We start from the raw sequence: 26772 nt of genomic DNA, 5'->3' as shown, positions 1-26772 counted from the left end.
CGTACACAGTGCTGCTTGGGAGGGATTGGATTCACGCCAATTGTTGTGTTCCTTCCACAATGCACCAGTGTTTGGTTTAATGGGATGGCAACGAAGTGGAGGTAGTCCGTGCAGATGACTCCAGCGAGGTTTCGCTCGCAGAAATGAATGCTTGGGATGCGGAAGGACAAGAGCTGATCTCAGGGATCACGCCGGAAGACTGTGATAGGATCGAAGCGACAAAAACCGGGTTGAGGCTGGTCTTATCCACTGGCCTCACAGAATAAACACATTCTGGCAGCGCCGTGACGAATGCCACCTGCCAAGGTGGTGCCCAGGAGGTCTGTCGAGGTCGCAGAAGCGCAGGGTCCAACGCCTGCGCAGTCTCAAACAAGCCGAAGGGGACTACCCTCAGCTGCTGGAAAGGTTCAACGAGATCTCAGAAATACCAAACCTACGGTCAAGGCGCAGTTTGGTCTGGAAGCGCAAGCCGCAGATTGATTCAGCTGCAGGAGCTAAAGACGCGACACGACATGATGTCCCGTAGGCTTCATGAATTCTACGGGATCATGCCCTATAGAGGCCGATCTAAGCGATCAGCCCCAGCCGATGCAATGCCATCGGGGCCCAGAAAAGCCGGTGCACCAGCATCGCCTTTAGAAAAAGAAAGTCAAAAGAAATAGTAGCAGAACAAATTAGCTGCATGGCTAACATCTGAGTCCGGGCTGATGGGCAGATCAGCCCCAAACACAGCCGATTCCAACAATCGGCGGCAAAACGTCTGAATTCTCTGGTTCATAGTGAATTGGGCACGGCCGATTGGAGAGCCGATCTCCTCCAATACATGAAGGATCCGGCTCGGGGGGCATAAGCGGAGATTTGGTGATGAAATATGGAGACCCATACAAAAAAAATTTCGTCCGGATGAAGAACTACCGCCGGTGCTCCTACAGCTTCTTCGCCATCGGCTACTTCCGCTCCTTCGCAGTTCCGGCCATCGACATCGGCTACTTCTGCTCCCATGTGGGCGTGGGAGTGTCTGATACATTAGCCGATCGATCTGACCAACAGTACTTCTGCATCGTCATCGTCATCGGCTATTCCCGTTCCTGCGAAACCATCGACATCGGCGAATTCGGCTCCTACGGGGTCAGGGCATTCGTCGCCTACGGACGGGTCCGCCTCGCCGGACCCCTGCGGATGGGGTCCGTCTCGCCCGACCCCCGCGGATAGAGGGTCAAGGCATTCGTCACATCAGCCGGCTGATTTAGCTTCTATGATCCTTCGATGCGATCAACATCGGTTACTTCATCCACATCGACAAAGCATTTGAAGAGCTCTCTACGACAACAGATGTGCTGATTAGACTTTAGGCTACAGATGTTCGGCTTTCTAACAGCCGATAGTTGTGATGAGAATGCATTATGGCAAGTACGGACCAGGCGGGATTTTAACCATCGGCTCGTCAACAGCCAATTTGATTGGTAATATTCAAACCCACCATTGCATCATCATACAGTATATGCGTTTATCACTTGGACTAGCTTCCTTGTATGCTTAGTAGCTTCTACTTGTGTTTTGTGTATATATTTTGAGGTGTGGATGCTGGTGACCATGTGTGGTTAGGCTCATTTGAATATGTTGAATATCTGATACCGAGCATGGCTTTTATTCTTTTGAAAATCTGAAATATGGTCACCACTTTACTTGGCTACTAGTATGTGTAGGCTGACTTTGCTTTTACTATCTTGTACATGCCTGGTAGCTATATCCTTTTCTTGGAATCATTTATGCAGCTCGAGTCTCAATGCTTATATGATAATCTTGTGCTAAATTACATTAAAATCTGAATGATGTCCATGTTGTGCTATAATGAAAAGATCCAGGTGGGTTTGATTTGTCTCACTGATCTAGTTCGGGACTGCTTGCTATTGCACTTTAGCATGAACTTGGACTAGGCTGTGAATGACCAAAACTTTTCTTTAAGCTTCTGATGGTTCAACGGGCCTAGGCTTAGCATTGGTTGGTAAGAAGTGGCCTGATAAGCAAATAACCCCTGGCACAGAACAAAAGGCTTGTTTGAGTTTCAAATGCAATATGTTTTATACCTGCAAGACCTGAGGGCATGAGTAATCAAGCTTGTTAAAAGATCCTTGTATCGGAGAGAGCTCACTGGTGTAGGTACTTGCTGGTTTTTGCTTGTCATGCTTTAATGTACTAGTTGGCTGGGTTAAGTGGTGATGCTTTTTATTTTGGAAATCCTAAAAATTGCTTGCTCATGTTCTAATATAGATATATTCTTTTGAGCTTTTCTATGCGGTGTCTTTATGCTATACCCTCACTGTATATACATGCTAGCACTTGTAAATGCTTTGAGACATACCTGGAAGCTCACACTCACTCTTTGCATGACATAGCATATTTTTGTGGGGGGAAGAAATTTTTATCAATGATGATGGTTTGGTTTATGTGGGCTGCTTGGCTAACCGAATATGATTCATCAGCTTTTAGCCGATTCACAATGATCTTTGTAGCGTTGGTTCGGCAAGTGATTGTTTTGCAGGAGAGGCCGTATGTGTTGATACTGAGCTGATGAAGCACGAGGATGATCACATAAGTCAGTGCTATCCATGGAATATGAAAACTAGGACCGGTCTGCAACAACATTGAGATTGGTCGAGGAAGGCGTGAGGCCGGTTCAAGCAATCAGTCACAAAGTCAGTTGGCTAATAGCCGATCTATCGGCTCGGGGGGCAAGACCATCAGTGGCATGAGAAGACAATTTGAGGAGATGATGTTTTTATTTGGTTTATGGCTGGCGCTTAGAAGATTCTGTCATATTTGGCCAAACTTGGGGGGCGTGTGTTATCGCCAGAATTTGACCAGGATTGGTAGGCCAAATGTCAGAAGAAGCCCACGGTAAGGGAGTCCGCCTAGCCAGGCTTATATCATAAGTTTGGCCAAATACAATGATAATTGGGCACTCAAGGGTCAAGCTGAGACGGGGTCACGGGCCTAATCCATGTTGAAGCCCAATCTATTCGCGAGGCTGGTTCGGACTACAAGAAGAGGCCGCATAAAAATGGACGCCCAGGCCACATATGGACTCCGTTTTGGACGTTCTAGATATGCATGGAAAGCTAAGGAGATAAACTTTCCAATACAACTAGAATCACGTCCAGATTCTCTCGGAGTTGACGGGAACTGCCGAAACAATAGGACGACCAGAATCTGCCACAATTATACGGCATGTTTCGGCTGATATTTGGAAGCTTCATGAAGATCTGGACCGGTGGAGGGAAGAGTCCATATCATGTTATCTAATCTTCGAGGCTTTATTGAGTTGTAATCTATCTCTAGTCTTCGTTTAGGAAAGAGTTTAGAGGTTGCCTTGCACGGCAAGAAGTCTCCGGACTATAAATATGTACCCTATGACATTTGTAAAGGAGAACGTCATCACGTTTTGCAACAACACCTTGGCGCAACACGCCACCCCTAATTCTAGGGTTTCATCCAAGTAAGCGCCATGCTGGCCTGATCGTCTTCTTGCGATCAGGGCAGCATTGTTCTTGCCTTTACCTTGGTATTACTCGTACTGAAGCGTTTTTTATGGCGAGTAATGCTAGTTATCTTGACGTTCGTAGCATGATTTTTAGTAGATCTATCATGCTCTTGTTGTTTACCATCTATGAATATCATGTTTTCTCTATGCGTTCATGCTTTGATCTTAAGCTAATTCTCGTCGCAAAGGATTAGTTGCGTAGAGTTAACACCTTACTTCTTTTCTATCTAGTAGATCCAATCTGTTATGGTTTGTTCTTATTTTATAAGGATTACCTCAATATCTGCTAGGTTAGGCCTTGCAAACGGATTGGATGTTCTGGTGATGTAATAGATGCTTTGTTCTAGCCTTGATAGGGATTGTTCCGGTAATTGGCTCTTGCTAGTTCTTAGGCCTCTATTTTTTGTTATGGTTTAGTTATCTGTTATATTCGCTAGGCCTAGTTACGTGTAGGATGTTCCGATCTAGTGGTGAAGCTTCTACTGTCGTAGGTTGGATTAGCTAGATTCAATTGAAGCAAGTTTTCATAGTTATTTGCTTTATCCACTGATATCTGGATATACAGATCAGATCTGACACCGGGACTTGATCGGTTCTTTGAAAGCCGATGCAAGAGTCGTCCCGGGGAGCCGACCACGGCTTGGACTAATATTTACACGTGTTTGTGCATGCAGGCAAATTGTTTAAAGCACGTTCGCACCTTCCTGATCAGGTATAGGTCAGGTGGCACGCCTTACATTCTCCGGAATCTTCGGCGTGTGCCGGATTGCGGGCCGTTGTCTGAGGAAGCAGTGCCTGCCAGCGCATCGGCGACCTCCCGGCTCTTCGTGTTGCCTATCGCTACTCGCCGGTGGGTTTTGACCGACAACAATGTCCGCGTCTAGAAAGTTGGACAAAGTGGTCCCTACGTGCAGCTGTGGCCAGTTTGGATTCAACCATATCATCTTCCACCGACTGACCCACAGGCAGTCGAGCACCACAAGAATGGTAACAGCAGTAATAACAGAACCTTGTTTCGTTTATGTTATACTATTCCTTCTAACAATTGTCGCTCTTATTGCAGATATGAGAGAAGTTAAAGTCCGATTACGTCTTTACCCTAAACCTGCCCCTTGCCAGGGTGCGGGGCCTTCTGGACAAGGAGGTTTACAAGGACAACAATGTCTACAATTATGTATGGTTCAACTAGTCAATACATCGTCCTAATTACATACTTGAGCACCCCAACAATCCATAAACTGCGCTACCTCATGTGGATTCTCATGCGGGTCTGATTGAGGAATATGAAGGCAGCCCCTCTCCACGTGAACAGGGAAGTGGATCCACCATTGTGGAGGAGACACCACCGGCCTCACCATCGGAGGGCACCGAACTAGATCTCAAAGCATATGGCGACGACGAAGATTCCGGCAACTACGAAGGTCCCACCCAAATAGTCTCCACACAAGGGTACATTTAGTTGAGCTTCAATCCTTATGTATACAACTATCCAACTAAAATAGAAGACCTTGTCCGATCGTCTGTTTGCTAACACAACTCCTTTACAGTGATAAAGAATAATAATTCGAAAGATGAGGAGACACTAGAAGCGGCAAGCACTCAAAAAAACTATGATAGATGCCACGAGCACGTGTCCTCAGGCTTGCCCACGGAGTACCAGTCTGTTCAGCCCACCGGAGCAACGTCGTCGTCGTGAAATACTCATTGCGCTATGTGTGCTTGTATCATTTCCCTTGCTTTCTCTATGAACTTGAGGTAATATGGACTACTAGCTAGTTGTATGGATTGTGTGTGATATTTAATGTAATGTATGGACTCATATCATTTCCCTTGTGTTGTATTTCCCTTGCGTTCTGTATGGCATTGCATTCTGGATGATGGAATGATTGTTACGTTTATTGCGATGAATATTGGATGGAGTTTCATATCGTTCTTTCTCGTCACAGCCGCGCCGCCTCCGGTACAATGCACCACCGCTGCCGTACACACTGAAATATAGTTCTACTAATTTTCCCTTGTTCTATGGGTCTCCACAATGGTAGGGTTAAATTTTCAAAATTTTTGGATATGATTCGCCATTTTTTAGGATATAACTCATTTTTAGGAGACTTTTAAAAATATTAATTCTAAAAAAAAGGGAACCTAAAATATATTCGGGGTTGCACACTATAAAATAAAAAACACACTGAGTTTTAAAAAAATGTGAAACTTTACACCTGCCATTATTGATAAAAAAATTCATTTAACTTCAGAAATCTACAAGTATAGGGTAATGAGATAGTAGTGAGAGACTATATAATGGAGTTTGCACATTATCAAATATAAAACACACTGAAATATAGATCTCATAAAACGCCCCTACAAAAGCATTTTTAGGGACGGCTTGTAACTCCACCCGCCCCTACTAATAATTTCCAATTACCGTCTGAAATTCAATTAATTCTAAAAACCATATAGTTATGTGATATAGTAGTGATAGGATTATAATGTGATTTACACACAATGAAATGTAATACATCCTGAAAACTTAATTCTATTATTTTTCCTTATTTAATGGCTCTCAACAATGCTAGGGACAATTTTTGAGTTTTTTTATATGATTTGCTATTTTTTTGGATATAAAACAAGTTTTAGGATATTTTGAAAAATATTTATAGGGGCGGGTTACATCACCACCCGCTCCTGCAAATGCATTACTAGGGACGGGTTACATCACCACTCGCCCCTGAAAAGGCATTAATAGGGACGGGTGATATCACGACCCGCCCCTACAAACTATTTTTCAACTAACTTCAGATATTCAATTAATTGATAAAAAATTGCAAAGGACACTTAAAAAAGCCAAATTTTAACCCTGAACCTATTTGTGACCCATATAATAAAGCTAAAATTTAAAAACTAGATTTTTGAGCATATTTGCCTTGATGTTGTGGAAATCTACAAGTGTAGGGTAATGAGATAGTAGTGAGAGACTATATAATGGGGTTTGCACACTATCAAATATAAAACACACTGAAATATAGATCTCATATTTTTCCCTTGTTCTATGAGTCTCAGCTATGGTAGGGTTAGATTTTTAGTTTTTTTATATGATTTGCCATTTTTTAGGATATAACTCATATTTTCAGGATAATAACCCGCCCCTATAAATCATTTTTTGGGGCGGGCTAAAACATAAACCACCCCTACAAAAGTATTTTTAGGGACGGCTTGTAACTCCACCCGCCCTTGCTAATAATTTCCAATTACCTTCTAAAATCAGGGGCGGGTGGTGATTTCACCCGCCCATAGAAATGGACGCCCTATAAATATCAAGGCGCGTCTAGGGACTTAGCAAAAATTTCGCACTCGCCACCGCCGCCGCGTCCTCCGGTGGGCCCCATGGATCTACTCCGCCGCGTCCTCCGCTCGTCCGCGTCGCCATCCGCCGCCGGGGCCGTAGCCAACCGGGACCCGAGGCTTCTCCACGCGCCGGCGTCGTCTTCTCCCGGTGACCCTCCCTCCGTGCCAGCGCCGCGACGACTGAGCTCCTCCGCCGCCACCTCGTCATTCCCGTGCCTGCGCCCAAAGCTCCCCGCGGCCAGCGTCCAAGGTTTTTTTTAATTTCTCCATGGTTCTTGATGTATCTACAAATATATGAAATTTGTAATTATGATTTGTAGATTTGCGCAGCAATATAGTTGATTTAGATGTACATGAAAAAATAGATTACTATTGTTTTGGTTCACGAAGCTATAAGGAGCAATTTAGTTGAGTTAGTTTATTTAGTTAATATTGTTATATAAAAAATTAGGCATAAGATAATTATTTTTAATGTAACTATTTTTTTTACTATGTACTATGTACTAGTAGTTATCAATTTAGTATTGTTTTGGTTCATAATAATTACTATATAACAAATTAGGCATTAGATAATTATGAAAAAATGGATTACTATTGTTTTGGTTCATGATATTTACTTTATAACAAATTAGGCATTAGATAACTACATATATTTTTTACTATGTACTAGAGAGTGATATAGAGAGAGTGATAATATTGACATTGCTGATTCCTTTTTGTACCAATGTTCAAAGATATGAAAGTAATTGTAAATCTGTAAACAAACTTAATAGAGTGAAAAATAATTCGGGTAAATGTCTCATCTATATTTATGGTTAAATTTTCTAGAAGTCATAAATGTCTCATCCAACGTCCCCTTCCTCGCAAGGGGAAAATGCGATGACACAAGACGAGGAAATTGAGCAAATTGCATCCCCGATGGACTGGAACGATCATGGCGATGCTCAAGATGAATATGGGGATGACGAAGGTCCCCAGATAGGACGAGGGGCTTACGTAGACAGAGTGTGGCAGGAGCCTCTTGATCCACATCCGTTCCCTCAAAGAGAAACACGTTCAAGGTCGGAGTTTGATCCGGATTATGTTCCGAATCCAATTTGGGTAAAGACTTACTAGCGAGCATTTATTATATATTTTCAACGACTACGCGTACTAAGTTGCCGAATTGTGTGGTCCATGTAGGAGCCTCCGACAGGAAGAGGTGATCGCCGACGCCAACCTGCAAACGCAACAGAGGAAGAACTTGAAGGCAATGAAAGCTCTGGTCCAGAACCTCTATCGACTTCCTCTAGCAGCCAAAATAAAAGGAAACGGGGTCAGCGTGGAAGAAACAAATACCCCGAAGGCCAATGGACGGTCAATGTAGTTAGTCCAGCAGGCAAGCCTATAGAGCCTCTTGATGTAAGTGCAAAGTTTTGGAATGCAATCGGTTCTATAATAAGAACAAAGATGGTTTTAGATCCAACGATCCCCGATTGGCCAATAGTTCCTGAGGGTAGGAAGGAGGCCATGTGGTAACTATTGAGCCGAACCTTTATTTTGCCAAGAGGAACTCAAGATAAAGTGAAGCATTATGCTAAGAAGAGTGAACTAAATACCAAGTATGTGCAGAAGGGCCTAACACCTTTTGCAGATTATGGGGACATCACACCACAACAATGGGAAGAGTTTGTTCGGCAAAAGAACTCTGAGGAATCTCTAGCTCTGAGCAAGAGAAATAGAGATCTAGCATTGAGCAACGTACATAAAGTCCGTCTTGGCCCGGGGGGATACCAAAGGTAGGCCGATCAGTGGCGGCGTGAAAGAGAAGCTATAATAGCCGCACGGCTACCTGACCCTTTTCAAGGCCTTACTGATCGTGGCTGGTTCTGGCTTGAAGCAAGGAAGCCTAAGATAGTGGATGGCAAGCCACATTTTGACGAACCACAAACCGAAGCCGTCGCACAAAAAATGTATGAACTTACCGACCTTCAGAGTTAAGGAAAGTTCAAAGCCAAGAGGGACAAGGATGTGCTTAGTACAGCCCTTGGGTCCAAAGTGCATGGAGGATGCGTCAGAGGCATGCCCTCTAAGTTGTCATTTAAGTATGGGTTCCAAGAGGACCGGTCAACCTACAAGAGGCATGACCGCTACAAGGAAGAGATGATACAAGTGGCAGAGCAAGCAGCAGAATCAAAATTTAGGGAAATGTTTGCACAAATTGCAGAGCAGCAGTCCGACTAGCTTGTGACGATGGCCCCTCCGGTATTAGCCCAATCTAATTCGACATGTGCTCAGAGCAGTGTTGCGTCAACGACAGCACAACCATACCCGGTGGATTCTGTAACAAGCACTACTCCATGTATGCTGCTCTATCCGATCGGTAGGGCTGGGAAGACGAAAGAAGTTGCCAAGGCCCACGTGGATCCTGCTGGGGCTTTATTTGAGGGAAAACCAATCCCGCCCCTATATGCATGTGTGCGAGTGTAGGAGCTCCTAAAATCAAGCTATGAAGACAAAGAGATAGACATCCCTGCTCCAGATGGGAAGACCATGGTTGGACAATGCGTTGGCATCACCATACTGTGGCACAAGCGAGATATTATACTGCTTGTTTCACCAGCTCCACCCTCGCCATCACCACAACAGTCTCTACCAGCTCTACCATATGTACCGGCCCCGCCAACATCGCCACAAGCTCCAGCATCTCCACCAGCTCCACCATCGCCACAAGCTCCTGCAGCTCCACCTTCGCCACCAACTCCTCAAGCTCCATCTTCGCCACCAGCTCTAGCATCTCCACCAGCTCCTAGCTCCACCTTTGCCACCAGCTCCTCAAGCTCCATCTTTGCCACCAGCTCCTCCAGCTCCACCTTCGCCACCAGCTCCTGCTTCCGGACCAGCTCGTCTACCAGTTCAAGCCTCATCAACACCTAGGCGAGAATCACCACGAGCGCACACGGGCTCGACTCCACCACCACAACTTGGCCAGTATGTACCACGAGTGATACGGTCTTATGAGAAGGAAGACTCAGAGATTATAAATAGATGGCACGTAGCAAACACCAAGCAGAGCTCAAAGGATAAGTCCAAGGATAAATCAAAGGATGTTTCGGATTCTAGTGTCACCAGACGACCGGGCTTTTCCTTGCCCCGCACTGACTACGACTTCCATCATTATGTTGGGGTCGATAACATAGCAGATTTACCGGAATGTCCGCTAAAATTTGAATATGGTAAGCCATTTCTACCCGACTCTTTGATGGAAGGGGTTCCTCCTTTTATGAAGATGATGCATAGTTGGTACACGAGAGCATGTAGACTTGGACTCAAAACCATTTGGGCTCGGTATGATCCCGATATTTTTGGAGCCCAAACTGAGGGTATCTGTGATATCATGTTCGATTTTGAAGATATCCATGACATGTTCCGCCTCAAACAACTCAACATAGAAATGCTCAGACTCTGGTGCATGTAAGTGTTGCATCCAAACTGATACCTTATATGCAATGACCTATAATTATATATGCATACATATCTAATTAGTTGGGACATTTCATTCTATAGGATGCAACAACGACAAGCGGATGCTATAAATTGTAAGGTTGCGTTCCTTGACCCGTTCGCTATTTGTGAGGCAAGGCAATACGAGCCAATGTTGTGGAAGGATGACCACGATGAGCTGAACAAGTGTTCAACGCGCAAAACAAAAGCGGGAAAGCGAAGAGAGTTACACAAAGATATCGTAAGAAAAGTTGGTGCATACATATCGCTTCAGATGCAACAGTGTAATTTCAATCATTTGATATAATATGCACTTGCTTCGACTAAATGCCTATATGATATTTTTGCAGAAGTCACTGGATTGCAATTATGTTACAACCGAAGCTCAGAAGAATGCTTGTATTTGACTCTGCTAATTTTGAGAAAAAACATACGCAGAATTCCTATCCATCCTAAAAATGTTAGCAAAATTGTTATCCTCTACATTTATTTTTTTCATATATCGTATTGGACATCATACTAAATTTTTCATATAACTTCTTATTTATTTTTTCCATAAAATAACAGGGCTTACAAGCACTACATTTTTAAAGGAGGAATTCATCCCCTAGATAGACAAGAAGAAAAGGTGATACGCACACACTTTCCATGCCACAAGCAACCTGCAGGTTCTGTGTACCGTGGATACTACATGTGCGAGCACATGAGGGAGCTCGATAGATACACAACAGATCCCCAACGTGTAAGGGTCTACATTTTGCTAGGAATAGAAGGATAATTGCATATTATTCTGCTTGCATCTAATGGATGTTTTATTTGCAGGTTTCACGGGAAAAACACCAAGGTCCACTCCATGAGCGACAACTTCTCAATGTAGTTGATGATTTATGTCGTTTCATATTGCATGAAGTGGTCCATATAGATGGATATTTTGTTCACCCGGAGCATGAACTGTCAACTGACTCAAAATATAGAAGCCTCCATCAGTGGGACAATCAGCAACTCCGAGCCGGCTATAGTAGCATTAGTCAGGAGAAATAGGACAAAACTATGCAATTAGTTCTATGTGCAATTTCATGATGAATGTATGTACTCTAATGATACATTGTATTGATACTTTTTTATAATTTTGTTTCGAAATTGTGATTAGTTATATTTAAGCATCATCGATCAGAAAATCCTCAATTGCGCGCTAGCTTCATATGTGAAAATTCACGCGAACCAGAAGTGGGAGACAAATTTGGTAAAAATTGGCGGGAAACAAATTTATAAAAATTGGCAGGAAACAAATTTGAAAAACGGGTGGGGCGGGAACCAATTTCCAGGGGCGGGTTGTGCCACAAGCAACCGCCCCTGGAAAAGGATTTTCAGGGGCGGCTAAAGGTATCGTCCGCCCCTGAAAACTCATTTACAGGGGCGGGCCCTTTACCCGTCCCTAAAAATGCTATTCTACCCATCCCTACAAACCGTTTCTGTAGTAGTGGCGGTGGGCATCTTTGTAAGCAATTTGTTAGGTAGAAGGGGAATTGGAGAGGTGAAGAGGAGCAGAGAAGGGGGAGAACGAGAAGAACAGGTACCAGGAAGGAGGTCAGATTAATCAAGGTGTTCGATTACAACTTGTTCAGTGGTTCTCTCTACTCTCAAGTCCCTATAAATTAAGGAAAAATTTCGAGAAAACCAAAAATCCTGTTTCTCCATGGAGTCTGGTTTTTTGCTTATCACCCAAAATTTTCGGTCCTTTTGAATCCCCGCCCAAACCAAATTGGTGCAGCCCAATACGAGGCCACCCCGCTGCCTCCTAACACAAATATTTTAAATAGCGGGCTATGGCATTTAATGGCAAGGATTCTAAAATGCTGATAGCAGAAGCTATAACTAAATATAGCGGGCTATTTCTTTTGGTAGCTGATATACCCCCGATCTTCAGAACCGCCAGAGACCCCCATGCCGGAGCTCCTGAGAACGAAGCAACTCCAGCGGCTCCCAGGTAGCTAGAGACGATGGCATGGCCCACCACTTGACCAGAGCTTCCTCCACAGGGTGCTCGGCAGCTATCAAATTATGCTGAAGGATCCTCTCCGGAAACTGCATGGAAGTAGTATCAGCAGGAAGCGAAGGGGCCATAGGAAGTGTACCATGCGACTTCTTGAGCTGCGACACATGGAACACCGGATGAATCGACGAGGATGGGGGCAGATCCAACTTGTAGGCCACAGCTCCGACGCGAGCAAGGATCTGGAACGGGCCGAAGAAGTGAAAAGTATGCGGCGAGCTAACGACAACTGCACGTAGTGTTGGAGCTTGAGATAAATCCAGTCGCCAACCTGGAACTCACACTCCGAGCGAAACCTGTCAGCCTGACATTTCATCCACTCTTGCGCACGAAGCAGATGCTGAAGCACCAAGTCGTGCATCACAGCACGCTCGTGAAGCCGAGAATCAAGATCTGGCACATCCACAAGCTGAGACGGGTAAATACCCAACTGCCTTGGGGGAAACCCATACAACACCTCAAACGGAGAGCGGCCCAGTGCTGAGTGGAAGCTGGAGTTGTACTAGAACTCCGTAAGAGACAACCAGTGCGCCCACTTGGTAGGACAACAGCGCAGATAGGACTCGAGGCACTGATTAACGCATTTCGTCTGCCCATCAGTTTGCGGATGGTAAGAAGTACTCATTCGAAGAGGAACGCCTGCCAGCTTGAACAGAGACTGCCATAGATTGCTCGTGAAGATGCAGTCACAATCTCAAATGATGGAAGTAGGCAGCCCATGCAAACAGTAGAAGTGATCCAGAAATAACTGGCTACTGTGAACGGGTGACAGAGAGGAACAAAATGAGCAAACTTGGAGTAGTTGTCAACATCGACCCAAATCGCATTGTAGGAACCAGACTATGGAAGGCCCTCGATAAAGTCCATTGAAATGATTTACCAAGAGGAAGCAGGCACTGGCAACGGCTGAAGGAGGCCGGGATACAAGGAGCGTTCGAGCTTCGCTTTATGGTAAGTAACACATGACTGCACAAATGAAGTTGCACCAGCTTTCATTCATGGCCAGAAGAAAAATTGTTTCAGGCGCTTGTAAGTAACAGGTATGCCGGAATGCCCCCCCCCCTCCCCATTGGACCGGCATGAAGAGATTCGAGTACTTTGAGCTGCACAGCCTCGGAAGCACCAAGTGAATGGCGGTAGATCCAGGTAACTCCCTACCGAGTGGGGTCCCTGCATCCAAGTGGCTATCCTACTCAACTACTCGGTGGACAGACACTCGGCTGGACGATAGAAGGGTCCCTTGTGGATCAGGATGAAGGCTGGAACAAGGTGCCCAGATAATTAGGGATCTTAACCGACTTGCTTTCTTATAAACAACCCGAGTAGATCTAAACCCTTTCTTATAACCCATGACTCCTGGGCTATAGAAAGGGGTCGTGATGGTACACATAGGACACATCTACATTTTCGCCGTATTCCACCAGAAACCCTAATACCAGACATAAAACAGGACGTAGCTAAATTCGTCCATGAATTATGGTGCTCGACTCAATTTGGTCTTTGAACTATAAAAAGTCCAATTCAGTACCTAAACTATTCTAACCGGTCCAACTTCATCCTTGAGTCCGATGTGGCACACCATGTAGGTTCCTCCGGTCACCGCCCAGTCAGCTTGGAGTGTTTTACCCTCCATCTACAAAGCAGGTTTAACACAGGCAGCTCACTCGCAGTACCCCCACGCTACATGCCTCCATGCCTCCATCTTTGGTCCTCAGTTTCAAAGTCAAGTGAAGTTGAGGCTAAAATATGCTCCAGGCCTCCATCTTTGTTACTCGTTCTCCATAACAAAATTGAGAAAAAACGAGAATTGAAAAAAAACTCTCTACACAAAACAACTTCATTTCTTCAACTCATGCTTCTTTTTTTTCCAATCACGGCCACCCTCTTTGTTAAACATTGTGTATATCCTCCTGTATTATTACATGTTACGACTTTATATAAATCACACATTTTACAAATATCTCAACTCACTGAGACAGAATAGAGCTCCGAGCTTCTCCTTGTAGGAATAATGCTGGAGCCGATCCATTGGTCAAATCAATATTTTACCGGTCAATTCCCTCGATCTTGTCCTCAACCTCCGAGTAGAGCTCCCGGAGCCTCTCCAAGTTCTCCTCCGATGTCTCCCAGTAGCCTCTGCCGCTGGCTTCTAGGAAGGTCTGGACCAGCTTCCTGAACGAGTTGGGGTTGGTGTCCATGAGCCTCTTCCTCATCGCCTCATCTTCGATGAACGTGGAATTGGCCTCCTCGTAAACCCAGTTGTCCACCTGTCCGGATGTTGCGCTCCACCCGACAGTGTTTGTGAGCCGCTTCTCGATCTCCCTGACTCCCTCGTACCCACTCTTCATCATCCCCTCGTACCACTTGGGGTTGAGCAGCTTCGTCCTCGCATCGAGCCGCACCGTCTCCGACAGCGTTCTCACCTGCGCGTTCGCCGTGGTGGTGTCCGCGATGTACGAGGAAGGCGCCCGGCCATCCTTGCGCAGCCCTTGCACCAGCTTGGTTGGGTCGGAGTCGAAGTAGTGGCTCACGTCCGTGAGTGAGATCTCCGACGAGTCGAGGTTCTGGAACGTGGCGTCGGCGGTGGCCAGGGCAAGCTCGAACGCCTTGCGCTTCTCCTTCATGCCTGCCCCCGGAGCGTCGCTGTCGAAGGCGAAGGACTTGCGGCTCAGGTACATGTCCTGGAGCTGCTTCTCGTCGGTCCACGACGCGTTCTCCACTGCCAGGTTCACATTGGATGAGTAGGAGCCGGATGCGTTGGAGAACACCCTTGTTGCTGCCTCTCTCAGCGAGACGCCCAGCTCCTCTGCCTGCTCCTGGGCATGCTTGCGCACGTAGTTCATCTCCACTGGCTCATCCAGTTCGGCGACCATCTTCACTGCACGGTCCAACAGGTTCATCTGCACGCCACGCATCAAATAAAAAACATTGTTAGTTAATTAGTTGTTCTGTTCCATAACTAAGTGAATCATTCAGTTGTTCAGTGCAGCAATGCATCAATTCGTACCTGGTTGATGAAAAGATCCCTGAAGACACCCGAGCAGTTGACGACGACATCAATCCTCGGGCGTCCAAGCTCCTCAAGGCTGACAGGCTCCACACGGTTGACACGGCCAAAGGTGTCAGCCACAGGCCGGACACCGATCATCCACAGAACCTGGGCCAACGACTCACCGTAGGTCTTGATGTTGTCGGTGCCCCACAAGACAAGCGCAACCGTCTCAGGATACTTGCCACCATTGTCAGCCTTCTGCCTCTCCAGCAGGCGGTCAACAACAATCTTGGCACTCTTGAGGGCAGCTGCAGTTGGGATCGCCTGCGGGTCAAGAGCATGGATGTTCTTCCCTGTCGGGAGAACCTTTGGGTTACGGATCGGATCGCCACCGGGGCCAGGCTCAACGTAGCTTCCCTCAAGGGCAAGCTTCAGGCTGCCAAGCTCGTTGTCCTGCACAACGAGTTTCAAGCACTCCCCCAAGAATCCAAACAGGACCCTCAGCTTCTCTCTGTCTGCTCTGATGAACTTGGTCGTGGACAGGTACTGCACCCACGGTTCTGAGAGACCAAACCCAAGAATGGTGCTGAGATTGTTAGCGACATTGACGACTTGCCCTTTGCTGTTTGTGGTCTTCTCAACAAAGGCAGTGATGGCACCACGTGAGGCTTCAGTTATCTGCCTCAGAAGCTCAACATCAGCCAGTATGCCCTTGTCACTCCCCCTGTACACATCTTCAATGTCCCTGCCCACTGTTGCAGCAAGTATGCCGGGCAGTGAGCTGATGCCTTCCTCTGGGCGGTCAAGGGCAGCAATGTTCACCAGTGTGGCCACAGCCTCGATGGCACTCGGCGGCTCACCGATGACGTGCAGACCGCACGGCAGGAGCCGTGATTCAATCTCCATGATCTTGGCGTACACCTTGCCAACAATGAGGTCACGCTCCTTTGGTGGGAGCTCCTCGCCTTCCTCAGGCAACGGGACATCCTTGTCAAGGTTACACTGCTTTGCAGTGCTGATGATTGAGCTCACAATCTGCGCACCACGGCCGGTGTCCTTGAGAGACTGGTAAGAGGAGATGAGCTCTGACAGCTGCTTGAGCCCCTTGTAGAGACCGGCATTCTCGGCCGGTGGTGTCAGGTAGCTGATGGTGTTTGCGTAGCTCCGGCGCTTGGCGACGGTGGCCTCTGAAGGGTTGTTTGCGGCGTAGTAGTAGATGTTGGGGATGTTGCCAATGAGACTGTCAGGGTAGCAGGTGTCACTCATCCCAACCTGTTTGCCCGGCATGAACTCAAGGGATCCGTGTGTGCCGAAGTGCAGAACAGCATCTGCCTGGAAGATCTTCTCAACGAAGGTGTAGTATGCTGCGAAGCCATGGTGAGGGCTGGCAGACTTTGAGAACAGGAGCCGCATCGGGTCACCTTCATACCCAAAAGTGGGCTGCACGCCAATGAAGACATTGCCATACTGCTTCCCATAGACAAGGAGGTTTTCACCGTCAGAGTTGAGGTGACCCGGTGGCTTGCCCCAGTTCTCCTCCAGCAAGGAGGCGTAGGGAGTGAGATACTGGTACTCCCGCACATTCATGCGGTAAGCGACATTGAGGTTGGGGCTGTTGAACTGGGCCTCCTTGTCATGGATCACCTCCTCGATGAGGGCTTCAGGTGTATCCGGAAGACCCTCAACGTTGTACCCATCCTTCTTGAGGTCTGAGAGGACAGAGTAGATGGAGTTGAACACATTCAGATAGGCTGCAGTCCCAACGTTGCCCTTGTCTGGTGGGAAGCTGAAAACAGTGATTGCAAGTTTCTTCTTCTCCTGCAACGAACAGACCAAAAAATCCGAGTTAATTTCAGATATGCATTTTTCATTCTCACTCATAAAAATGCAAAGCTTTCGCTGAGAAAAGAAAATAGCACAAAACAGGCCACTATGCAACCAAAGTATTAATCTTTTCCGTATGTACACAATCCATTGATGCTCTTGAGTTACCAGTTGGCAGCTAACGGTTGTCATTACAAGTTACCTGTTTTAAATAACATGCTGTTTTGTCATGAGATGCGATGCGTTGCAGAGTCTATATCAGGGGTTTTGTCAGTTGTTTAAGAAATTCTTCAGTTTTCAGCTCCGCTGCTTCAGTGTCAATCTGAAAACCTATCATAGCATACTACTTGTGGCATACCCATTATCGCTACTAGTTAATTAACATGTATCCTAGAATGTCATTGGCATGTACTACTAGGAATTCTTCAGTTCTGATTCAGCATGACAGTGAAGCAGCTGCGGAGTGCGGAGCTAGTTAAATGTTAGCTACGATAAAGCTAATTGCGCAAATTTTTGTGGAAGAAGAGAAGAACAGCAGAATTGCCTACAGTACTCAATACTAGAATTTGCAATTCGTGTAGTACTAATGCACAGTAACTTTGAGGAAATGACAGCCGTACCTTAGTTTTCCTCTTGAGTTGAGCCCATCTGATTGCTCTGGTGCAGAGCTGCTCGACCCTCTTGTGCAGTGCATGTGATTTCCCTGCATGCAGCACAAGTAGAAACATTTAAAACTCTGCCTGCTTCGACGAGTACAAACGAATAAGACCAACCAAGAGAATCTCTCTCTTTATATATGCAGAGTTGCAGACATTCAGAATGAATCAGGTAATATATGTAGCAAGGAAGAATAGCGGCTTGCCTGTCCTTGGGTCCCTGCCGGCGAAGACGATGGGCTCCATCCCTCCGTCGAGCTCCGGCAGTGCGACCTGCAACGCAACCTGGATGGGGTGCAGCCCCAGCGTGCTGTTGAGCCACTCCTCCGTGGTCTGGAACACGAGCGGCAGCGCGACAATGTAGGGCACGTCGAGCTTCTGCAGCGCGGCGATGGCCTTGGGGTGGTCCTGCCTGGCCGGCCCGCCGACGAGCGCGAACCCGGTGAGCGAGACGACGGCGTTGACGAACGGCTTGCCGGTGACCGGGTCGACGAGGAAGCGCTGCGTGGGCCCGGAGAAGTCGAGGCCGCCGGCGAAGATGGGTATGACCTTTGCTCCCTTGGCCTCGAGCTCCATGATGACGGCCACGTAGTGGGCATCGTCGCCGGTGACGATGTGGCTCCGTTGGAGGACGAGGCCGATGACGGGCGCGTCGGGGTCCCGGAGCCCGTCGCCGGCGTCGCGGCGCGTGCCGTACCAGTTGAGGTACTCCTTGACGTCGTCGTACATTTGGGGCGCGAGCGGGTGCCAGATGCCGGCGTCGAGGTACAGCACAGGGTCGTCGTAGGCGATGCCGCCGCCGGCGCGGAGCGCGGGCACGTAGCTGCCGGCGACCATCTTGAAGAGGTTCTGGAGGTTGTCCGGCGAGCCGCCGAGCCAGAACTGGAGGCTGAGGATGTAGAGCCGCGCGTCCTGCGCCTTGTCGGAGGGCAGGTACTTGAGCACCTTGGGCAGCGTGCGCACCAGCTTGAGCATGCTGTCGGCGAAGTTGCCGGCGTTGGCCTTGTTGCGCTTGAAGAGCTGGAAGAAGGGGCTCTTGGACTGGCCCAGCTGCGACATGCTGAAGGAGCCAAGCTTGTTGAGGCGCATGACCTCGGGCATGGAGGGGAAGACGAGGACGGCGTCCATGCGGCCGCGCACCTCCTGGACGGCGTCGCGGACCCTGAGCGCGAGCTCCTCGACGAAGATGAGGGAGCCGATGAAGACGTTGGCGTCGGCGAGGTCGGCGCGGAAGGTGCGGTAGGTGTCCTCGTCGCGGAGCTCCTCGACGAGGTAGCCGACGACCTCGAAGGCGGCGGCGCGGCGCGGGTCGGCGTTGAGCTGCTGCACGGCGGCGGTGACGGAGGACTGGTACTGCGCCTCGAGGACGACGTAGACGAGCTTGACGCGCGGCAGCAGCGGGTCGGGGCCCGGGACCACGCGCCGCACCTCGGGCTTGGTCTGCGTGAAGAGGCCGTTGCCGCCGGCGACGGCGCAGCGGATGGTGGCGGCGGCGCGGCGGACGCCGGGTGGCGCCTGGCGGCGGGCGCTGCTGAGCAGGAAGGAGTGCAGCGGCGGCGCGGGCGCCGGGAGCAGCCTCTTCTGCGCCGCCGCCGTCCCGGCGAAGGGGGTGGACACCAGAGACGACGACGCCATGGGCGGGCGATTAATGTGCAGGGATCGATGGAGAGGAGGAGGAGCCGGGACAGTCAGTAAAATAATCTACAGGTACAAACAATCTGTGAACAATAACAGATGGCTGGCTTGTTCTTGGCTGCCGCTGCCGGCGGCACTTCCCTGGCTCTAAAGAAAACAGGGGAAGGAAGGAAGGAAGGAAGCGAGCGAGCAGGGGAGAGCGGAGGCGCGAAGATGTATAGGTTGGCACTTGGCAGCGAGTTTCCTCCCGGCGAAGGGGTGCCTCAGCCCAGGGGAGTCTGGCTGGTGGCGGGAGCCGGGACACGTCGGCGGTGACGGGGAGGCCATGGATGTCGAGGCATCAGAGCGGCCGAGCTGGAAAAGTGGGGATCGCGATCGCCGCGGCGCGCGCTGTGATTGGGCGCGGGGGATTGCGGAGGCGATGAGGCCGCGGATAAGTTGCGGTCGCTGTTGGCGGCCTGCGCGCAGCCGCAAGCCATTGCTGGGCTGATGCCATTGCTGGGCTCGGCGGCAGCAGATGGCATGATGCGCCCGTGAGCGCGTTCGCGGACAAACTGGTACGGGGATGATGGATGGATGGATGTTGGTCGACGTCGCCTGAAGCAGGAACGGCGGACGTGGCGCTTCTTTCTCCCCTACACAAAAGCACGGACCTGTTCTGTCAGCCCGCATAAGGACATCCACAAACCAATGTCGACTGCATGCTTGCATGGTTTAGGACTGTTGTAGGACTGCATTTTATTAAGCCACTACTACTAAGCACAGAGTAGCACTGCATGCAGGAGGAGCGCCAGGGTTTTAGACTAGTGAACACCCCGTTCATTATGCTACTACGCTAACACTATAGCCGGCCACATGTGGTTAGGGATGAAAGCGGTCGGGAAAACCCCCTAACCACTTTCGTTACCATATACGGAAACAAGAACAGAAATGAGAATGTCGGTGAGGAAAACGAAAATGGAATTACGGGATTTTGAAAACCATGCATTTCGATTGGTAGCGCGTCCGTAACAGTCAAAAAATCATATTTCAAATCAGGAACACCAATACCATATAACCACCTCAACCATTCAACTTAATACAAGGATTATAGCCATATATGATATATATGCAAATAGTCACCACAAATAATTTTACCAATACATAAAACACTAGTGACCAAAAAGGATACATTTCTAAAGAGAAAAATGAAGTCGAAAAGAAAAGAAATGACAAGAGCATACCTCAGCTCCTAGGGAAATAAGTTCAACGAAAAAGCTGACGGTTCATGTAGGCACGATTAAAGAAGATAAGGAAGAAAGTACTAAAAAAAGAAGATAAGGAAGAAACAATTAAACAAAAAAGAACTGCATACATGCATGGCCGGCCTTTGGGGTGCGCCCAGCAACTCATCTACGGAGGCCCATTGCGGCCCACTACCCACGGCAGCAGCATAAAAGTGCCACCACGCTTTCTCAAAAAAAAAAAAAGTGCCACCACGCCTGTCGCCTCGCCTGGCATGCTGCGAACCTGCATGCACCTCTCAGCTTTAGTGCCACGTGGATTTAGGGTTTAGGGTGCGTTTGGTTGCGGCCATTCGGCGTAGCCTGGTAGGTGTGAGAACATGTTCAATAATATAGACTGTTATTGTCTCTTAAATTTATAAGAGACACCTCTCATACAATAGATTGTCTCTCACTTTGTCTTTTTCAGTGGATCTATAATCATTTTTCGTTCTTTCTCTCTCCATTTCATTTACTGTCACTACCTAGAAACGTGTGAAGATGCCTCTCTTGCATAAGGGCACTCGCAACGGTTATAGAGAGCAGCCCTCTATAATGTTGTCCATGTTAGATATAGAGAGCACTATATATTAATCTTCCAATGAATTAGCTATAACACTTATTACCAAACTTTATGGCAACACGTATCACGATTTTTTTAATCAGTCTTCCTTCTCACCAAGCTCCTCTCTCTATCGGCCTATCTTCATCCTCTCTCTCTCCCATCTCAGTTCACAGTTCACACCCCACTGCTCCTTCCCGCCGGCCGCCGACCTGCTGGCCACACCACACGCCGGCGCCCCTCCAGCTGCGCTCCGGCCGACCCTTCGCCGCCCGAGGAGGCCCCTCCCGCCGCGCCTCGGCCGCACCGCTACCCGCCCTGCGATGACTGCACCATGGCCACGCCACGCCTCCGCGCGCCGCGCGTCGGCTGCACGCTGCAGCCTCCCCGACCGAGCGCCGCAATCCTCCCGCTGCGCCGAGGCTCCTCCATGCCGAGGCCGCGTTCCTGCACCAGAGTCGGGCTCGCCGCCCGCGGACACCTTCCCGCACCGGCCGCGGCAGCCGGCCTGCCTCGCTGGATGCGGGGGACGAGCTTGTCCTCCATGCGTCGGAGTCCCAGCAGCGGCCAAGCTCCTGCATGCTCACGGCAAGGCTACACTCCGTCCTTGTGCCAGCGTTGACGGCGGTGAAGATGCATGGTAAGGGTCCGAGCCTCCAAGGGACTGAGGAAGATGGGATAGGTAGGCATGGGCATGGCGATGGAGACGAGAGAAGAGAGAGATGGAGTGGATCCCAGTCAGCATGGGGAGATGTGCTATCGGCTCTCGCCAGGGTCAGCGACATGTTTTTCTCTCTCTCAATTTCTCGCAGCTCCACGTAAGATAAAAGATGACGTGGAACTGCTATAGTAAACCACTATCGGCCGTTGAGGCTGCCCTAAGAGTCTCTTCAACTTTTTTACCTTTCTCTCTCTGCCACATAAGCAAACAAACAGCTATAAACCCCTAGTTGTACTTTCTGATAGGTTAGCTGGATGAGCTTTTGAGCCTGGTCCATGTAGTGCAAAAGGCCACTTCGGGCCTAGCTCTGCAGATGCGGTAAAATAGAGGGATGTGTGTTGGAGCAAGTATTATGGGCGGTTGGGAGCTAGCTGAATCTGATATGGAAGAGAGAGAAAGTAGGAGAGAGAAGCAAGCTAGCTACTCACCATACGCTAGCAAAAATGGGGTGCATGGCTGTTCACCATGGATTCCTAAATTCCTATTAGTTCATACTGCACAAAGATCATTAAAGTAGCACAGCAGGCTGAGAGCATAAGCCTTGCTCTGGGTGAAGGTGCACTGAGATATAAAAAGCGAATTGGTTGAGCGGGTAACCAAACCGAATTTTGGTGTAAGCATGGCTGGATGCATATGCAAACCAAACAAAATCAGACCCGTGGGAGCCTGCAGCTTTCGTGCGAAAGCTGGCTGGCTGCGTAAACCAATCAGGCCATATACTCCCAATACTCAAGACCGCTCCAGCGGGTGATCTGGTGGACCGCTCCATCGGGTGATCCGTTGGTCGGTTGGCTGGGCTAAGTAGGGTCTGGTCTGTGGGCTAAAATAAAATTTTGCTAGCGTTAATATGGGAAATACTGCGGGATTTTTCTCAGCTAAATACGGGAATCGAAATTACGGTTAGGAAAATCCCTTAACTGATTCCACTTCTGGTTTTGCCTGTTGTTCCTAGTTTTCTGTTTTTCCTGTTTTCACATATTCGGTATACATTGCCGGTCGGGATGGAATTTTACCGTCCGTTTTCAACCCTACATGCAGTTTTGCCAAGGGGAAAATGTCAGCATCATCTAGCAAATATATATCTAGTTGACTCTCCAAATCATACAATAGTTTTGCCTTTCATCCGTGCTACTCTCCAAGTCCTCCTAATAAACACTAAAGTGCCAGATTTATACACCAGTATCACTGCCTAACTGCACAAAAACCGAACCCACGCACTCAAAACTCCTCAACATATCCAATTTAGGCAAAGCATAATCTCCAGATCTTGATATGCTATTTACCAAAACCGTTGAACAAATACCAAAAATGTAATCGGTAGAATTTGAACTTCTTCGTTGTGCAAAGATAAAAAGTGTCGGTACCCCTCCATGCCATGCAGTGATCAGGCCCGGCTCTGGGCCTAGGCGGGAGGGGCAACCGCCTAGGGCCCATGGCCGAGGGGGGGCCCAGGATCAAATATGTATACACTAGTACCTACACATCAGAAGAGGCCCAACAGGCAGCCTGTCGATCGCTGGCTTCGGCAGTCGAAACGTCGCGGCGTCCACCGGCTTCGCAAGTTCGCATCGCATCGCATCGCAGACTTCGCTGTGGCCGCCGCCTCCCGGCCGCCCGCCCTGCGTCCGGCGACTGCCGATTGGTGATCGGCTGATCGCCTGCTACTGCACTCGTGAGCAAGCCGCCAAGCTAGCAACGTTTTGCAATTGGTAAGTAACTATTAGCTTGTACTAGTAATCTGCTACTTCGTGACTACAGTTGGATACTTAGATTTTTAGGTTTAAACTTCTAATTTCTATATTCATTTTCATTCATAATTTAGGTGTTATTATAATGTTACCTAAGAAGCATTTGTCGGGATCTCAGAAAAGGAAAAAAGGAAAACAAGATGAACGGCTCGTTGAATCACAAAAGGGTGCTTTGCACAAGTTCTTTCAACTGTCAAGTAATGCTGATTTAAATGAAGATCAAGAGTAAGAACCTGATGAAATGTAGGAAAATGATCATAATTTAAATGCAGAAGTTCAGGCTAATGAAAATGTTGGAGGGGAGCAGAATTTAAGCAGCATAGAACTTGGTGTCAACGGGGATAGTACACCGGAGGAAAATTTGCAAGCCTCATCTGATCATGAAAATCAAAATGAAGATGAACAAGAAGATGCTCTTTTATCCATCTATGATCCTAGAACATGGGATAATCTTGACAACAGGAAGAGGGATATATTAATTGAGAAAGGGCCTGTCAGAGAATTGAATTTGGAGTTTCCAAAGGATGCTACTGGTAGACACTTTTCATATGGTTACTACTCCAGAAAGTTAGCTAATAAGGAGGTTGTTGATAGAAAGTGGTTGGTTTACTCTAAACATGTGGGCAAAGTTTATTATTTTTGTTGCAAGTTGTTCAAGACAAATCAGAGCAAGTCTTTGTTAGCATCTGATGGATTAAATGATTGGAAGTGTCTTAGTGGGAGACTCAAAGAACATGAGAGCAGTGTTGAGCATTTAACAAATATGAATACGTGGAATGAACTCAGATTGAGGTTAAGCAAAAATAAAACAATTGATGATGATATGCAACAAGAAATTGCAAAGGAAAAAGAGCGTTGGAGACAGGTTTTGGTAAGAATAATTTCTTCTGTGAAGTTTCTTGCCAAACATAATTTGGCCTTCCGAGGATCAAACGAGAAGCTTTATCAAGATAATAATGGCAATTTTTTGGGCACAGTTGAAATGATTGCTGAGTTTGATCCTGTGCTGCAAGAACGCATTAGGCGCATTAAAAATAAAAGCTTCTTGAAGGTTGATGACACATCAGGGTTGGGCCTTTTTAATGTATTGATAGAGACATTGGATAGGTTGGGTTTGAATGTCGCTGATGTGAGAGGCCAAGGTTATGATAATGGTTCTAACATGAATGGTCAGAACAAAGGTGTCCAAAATCGTTTGCTTCAAATCAACCCCAAAGCATTATACATGCCATGTGCTTGTCATAGTTTGAATCTTACCCTTTGTGATATGGCAAAATCTTGCAGACAGGCTATTTCATTCTTCGGTGTTATACAACGAATATATGCATTGTTTGCACGTTCTACTAAAAGGTGGAAGGTTTTGCTTGACAATGTCCCAAAATTGACTGTGAAACCTTTATCTAATACTCGTTGGGAGAGTCGAATAAAGAGTGTGCAGCCTATCCGGTACCAAACTCCCCAAATAAGATCAGTCTTGCAGAAAGTAGAGGAGGTTTGTACTGATGACCCAGCAGCAGTAAGTGATGCTCAATCTTTAGTCAGTACACTTGAGAATTTTGAGTTTATACTTGGTATGGTTATTTGGCATGATATTTTATTTTCTATAAATATGGTGAGCAAAAAATTGCAGTCTAAGATCATTTGTATGGATGCTACTCTCAAACAAATTGAAGGGATCATCTCATATTTTCAAAAGTACAGAAATGAAGGCTTCCACTCTAGTATTGAGGCTGCAAAAGCCATTGCATCTGATATGGATATAGAGCCAAAATTTCCTACAAAACGTCAAAGTAAAAGGAAGAAGCATTTTGATGAAATAAATGATCAAGATGAAGAAATTCAACTATCTGCTATGGAATCCTTTAGAGTTAATTATTTTCTTGTCATCGTTGATGCTGCAATTGCTTCATTGACTAGTCGATTTGAACAGCTGAAGACATTTGAAAAGGTGTTTGGTTTCCTATTCAACTCAGAGAATCTGAAGTCCTTGGATGATAATGATCTGCGAAAACATTGCACCGCTTTTGCAGAAGTCTTTTCTGATGATAAATCATCCGATGTTGATCTAGATGATTTTTTCTCTGAATTAAAAGTATTGCAAGTAACTTTGCCAGATGATTTTATGTTAGCGCCAGAGATTTTTTAGTTTGTTACAACTTTAGATTGTTATCCAAATGTCTCTGTTGCATATCGGATCCTCTTAACTGTACCTGTGATGGTAGCTTCAGCAGAAAGAAGTTTCTCAAAATTGAAACTCCTGAAAAATTATTTGAGATCAACTATGTTACAAGGAAGATTAAATGGCTTGGCTATGTGCAGCATCGAGAACGCCATCTTGGGCATCATTGATCTTGATACTATTATTAATGATTTTGCATCAAGAAATGCCCATAGAAGTTTTTTCGCGAAGGACTGAAGTATTATTATTTATAAAGTATTTGAGGTAACTATACTAGCTTTTTTGCTGTTCTTTTAGTTTGTACTATCGATAATGTTCTTCAAAAATTAAATATATATTATTAGTACTACTATCTTTTTATCATGTTATATAAGTAAAAAAATATTTAGTCTAAGGGGGCCCATAGCATCCGGTTCGCTCTAGGGCCCTCGAAATCATAGAGCCGGCCCTGGCAGTGATGATCAGCTAACCTGGGTTTTCAGTTGGCCTCCAACAACGTGCTGGACTATTCTTTGTTCATCAAAAGCCCATGATGATTCATCTTTGACCAGGGTCAAGGGTGCATTTTATGTAAGTTATTCAGAAAACCATGCAGGAGCTTTTACGCCCCCTCTTTTTGTCATGGTATCAAATCTATATATAACTCTCGAAAATATGGCTAAGGAGAACTACATATCAGAAAAATTTGACACGTTGGGTCGGGATGATAACAAGTAGGCAACCATTATAAAGGATCCACTATCTCAACATTGTTTCACCAAAGTCTGAACTCAT

At 47.1% G+C, this 26772-nt stretch overlaps 1 protein-coding gene across 1 annotated transcript; it reads right to left on the bottom strand.

The window, feature by feature from the left end:
• Nucleotides 1-14226: 14226 nt before the first annotated feature.
• LOC120682061 (magnesium-chelatase subunit ChlH, chloroplastic-like) lies at nt 14227-19758 on the bottom strand. The gene is made up of 4 exons (XM_039963810.1): nt 18098-19758; nt 17856-17938; nt 15427-17229; nt 14227-15319 (listed from the first exon to the last, which is right to left on the bottom strand). The coding sequence occupies exons 1-4, from the start codon at nt 19524-19526 to the stop codon at nt 14465-14467; spliced, it is 4170 nt and encodes a 1389-aa protein (XP_039819744.1). The 5' UTR covers nt 19527-19758; the 3' UTR covers nt 14227-14464.
• Between the last annotated feature and the right edge of the window lie 7014 nt (nt 19759-26772).

The sequence above is a fragment of the Panicum virgatum genome, chromosome 7N (assembly GCF_016808335.1).
Source record: "Panicum virgatum strain AP13 chromosome 7N, P.virgatum_v5, whole genome shotgun sequence".
Lineage (NCBI taxonomy): Eukaryota > Viridiplantae > Streptophyta > Magnoliopsida > Poales > Poaceae > Panicum > Panicum virgatum.
Note: the sequence above shows the minus strand (reverse complement) of the source record. Positions and strands in the feature narration are given on the sequence as shown.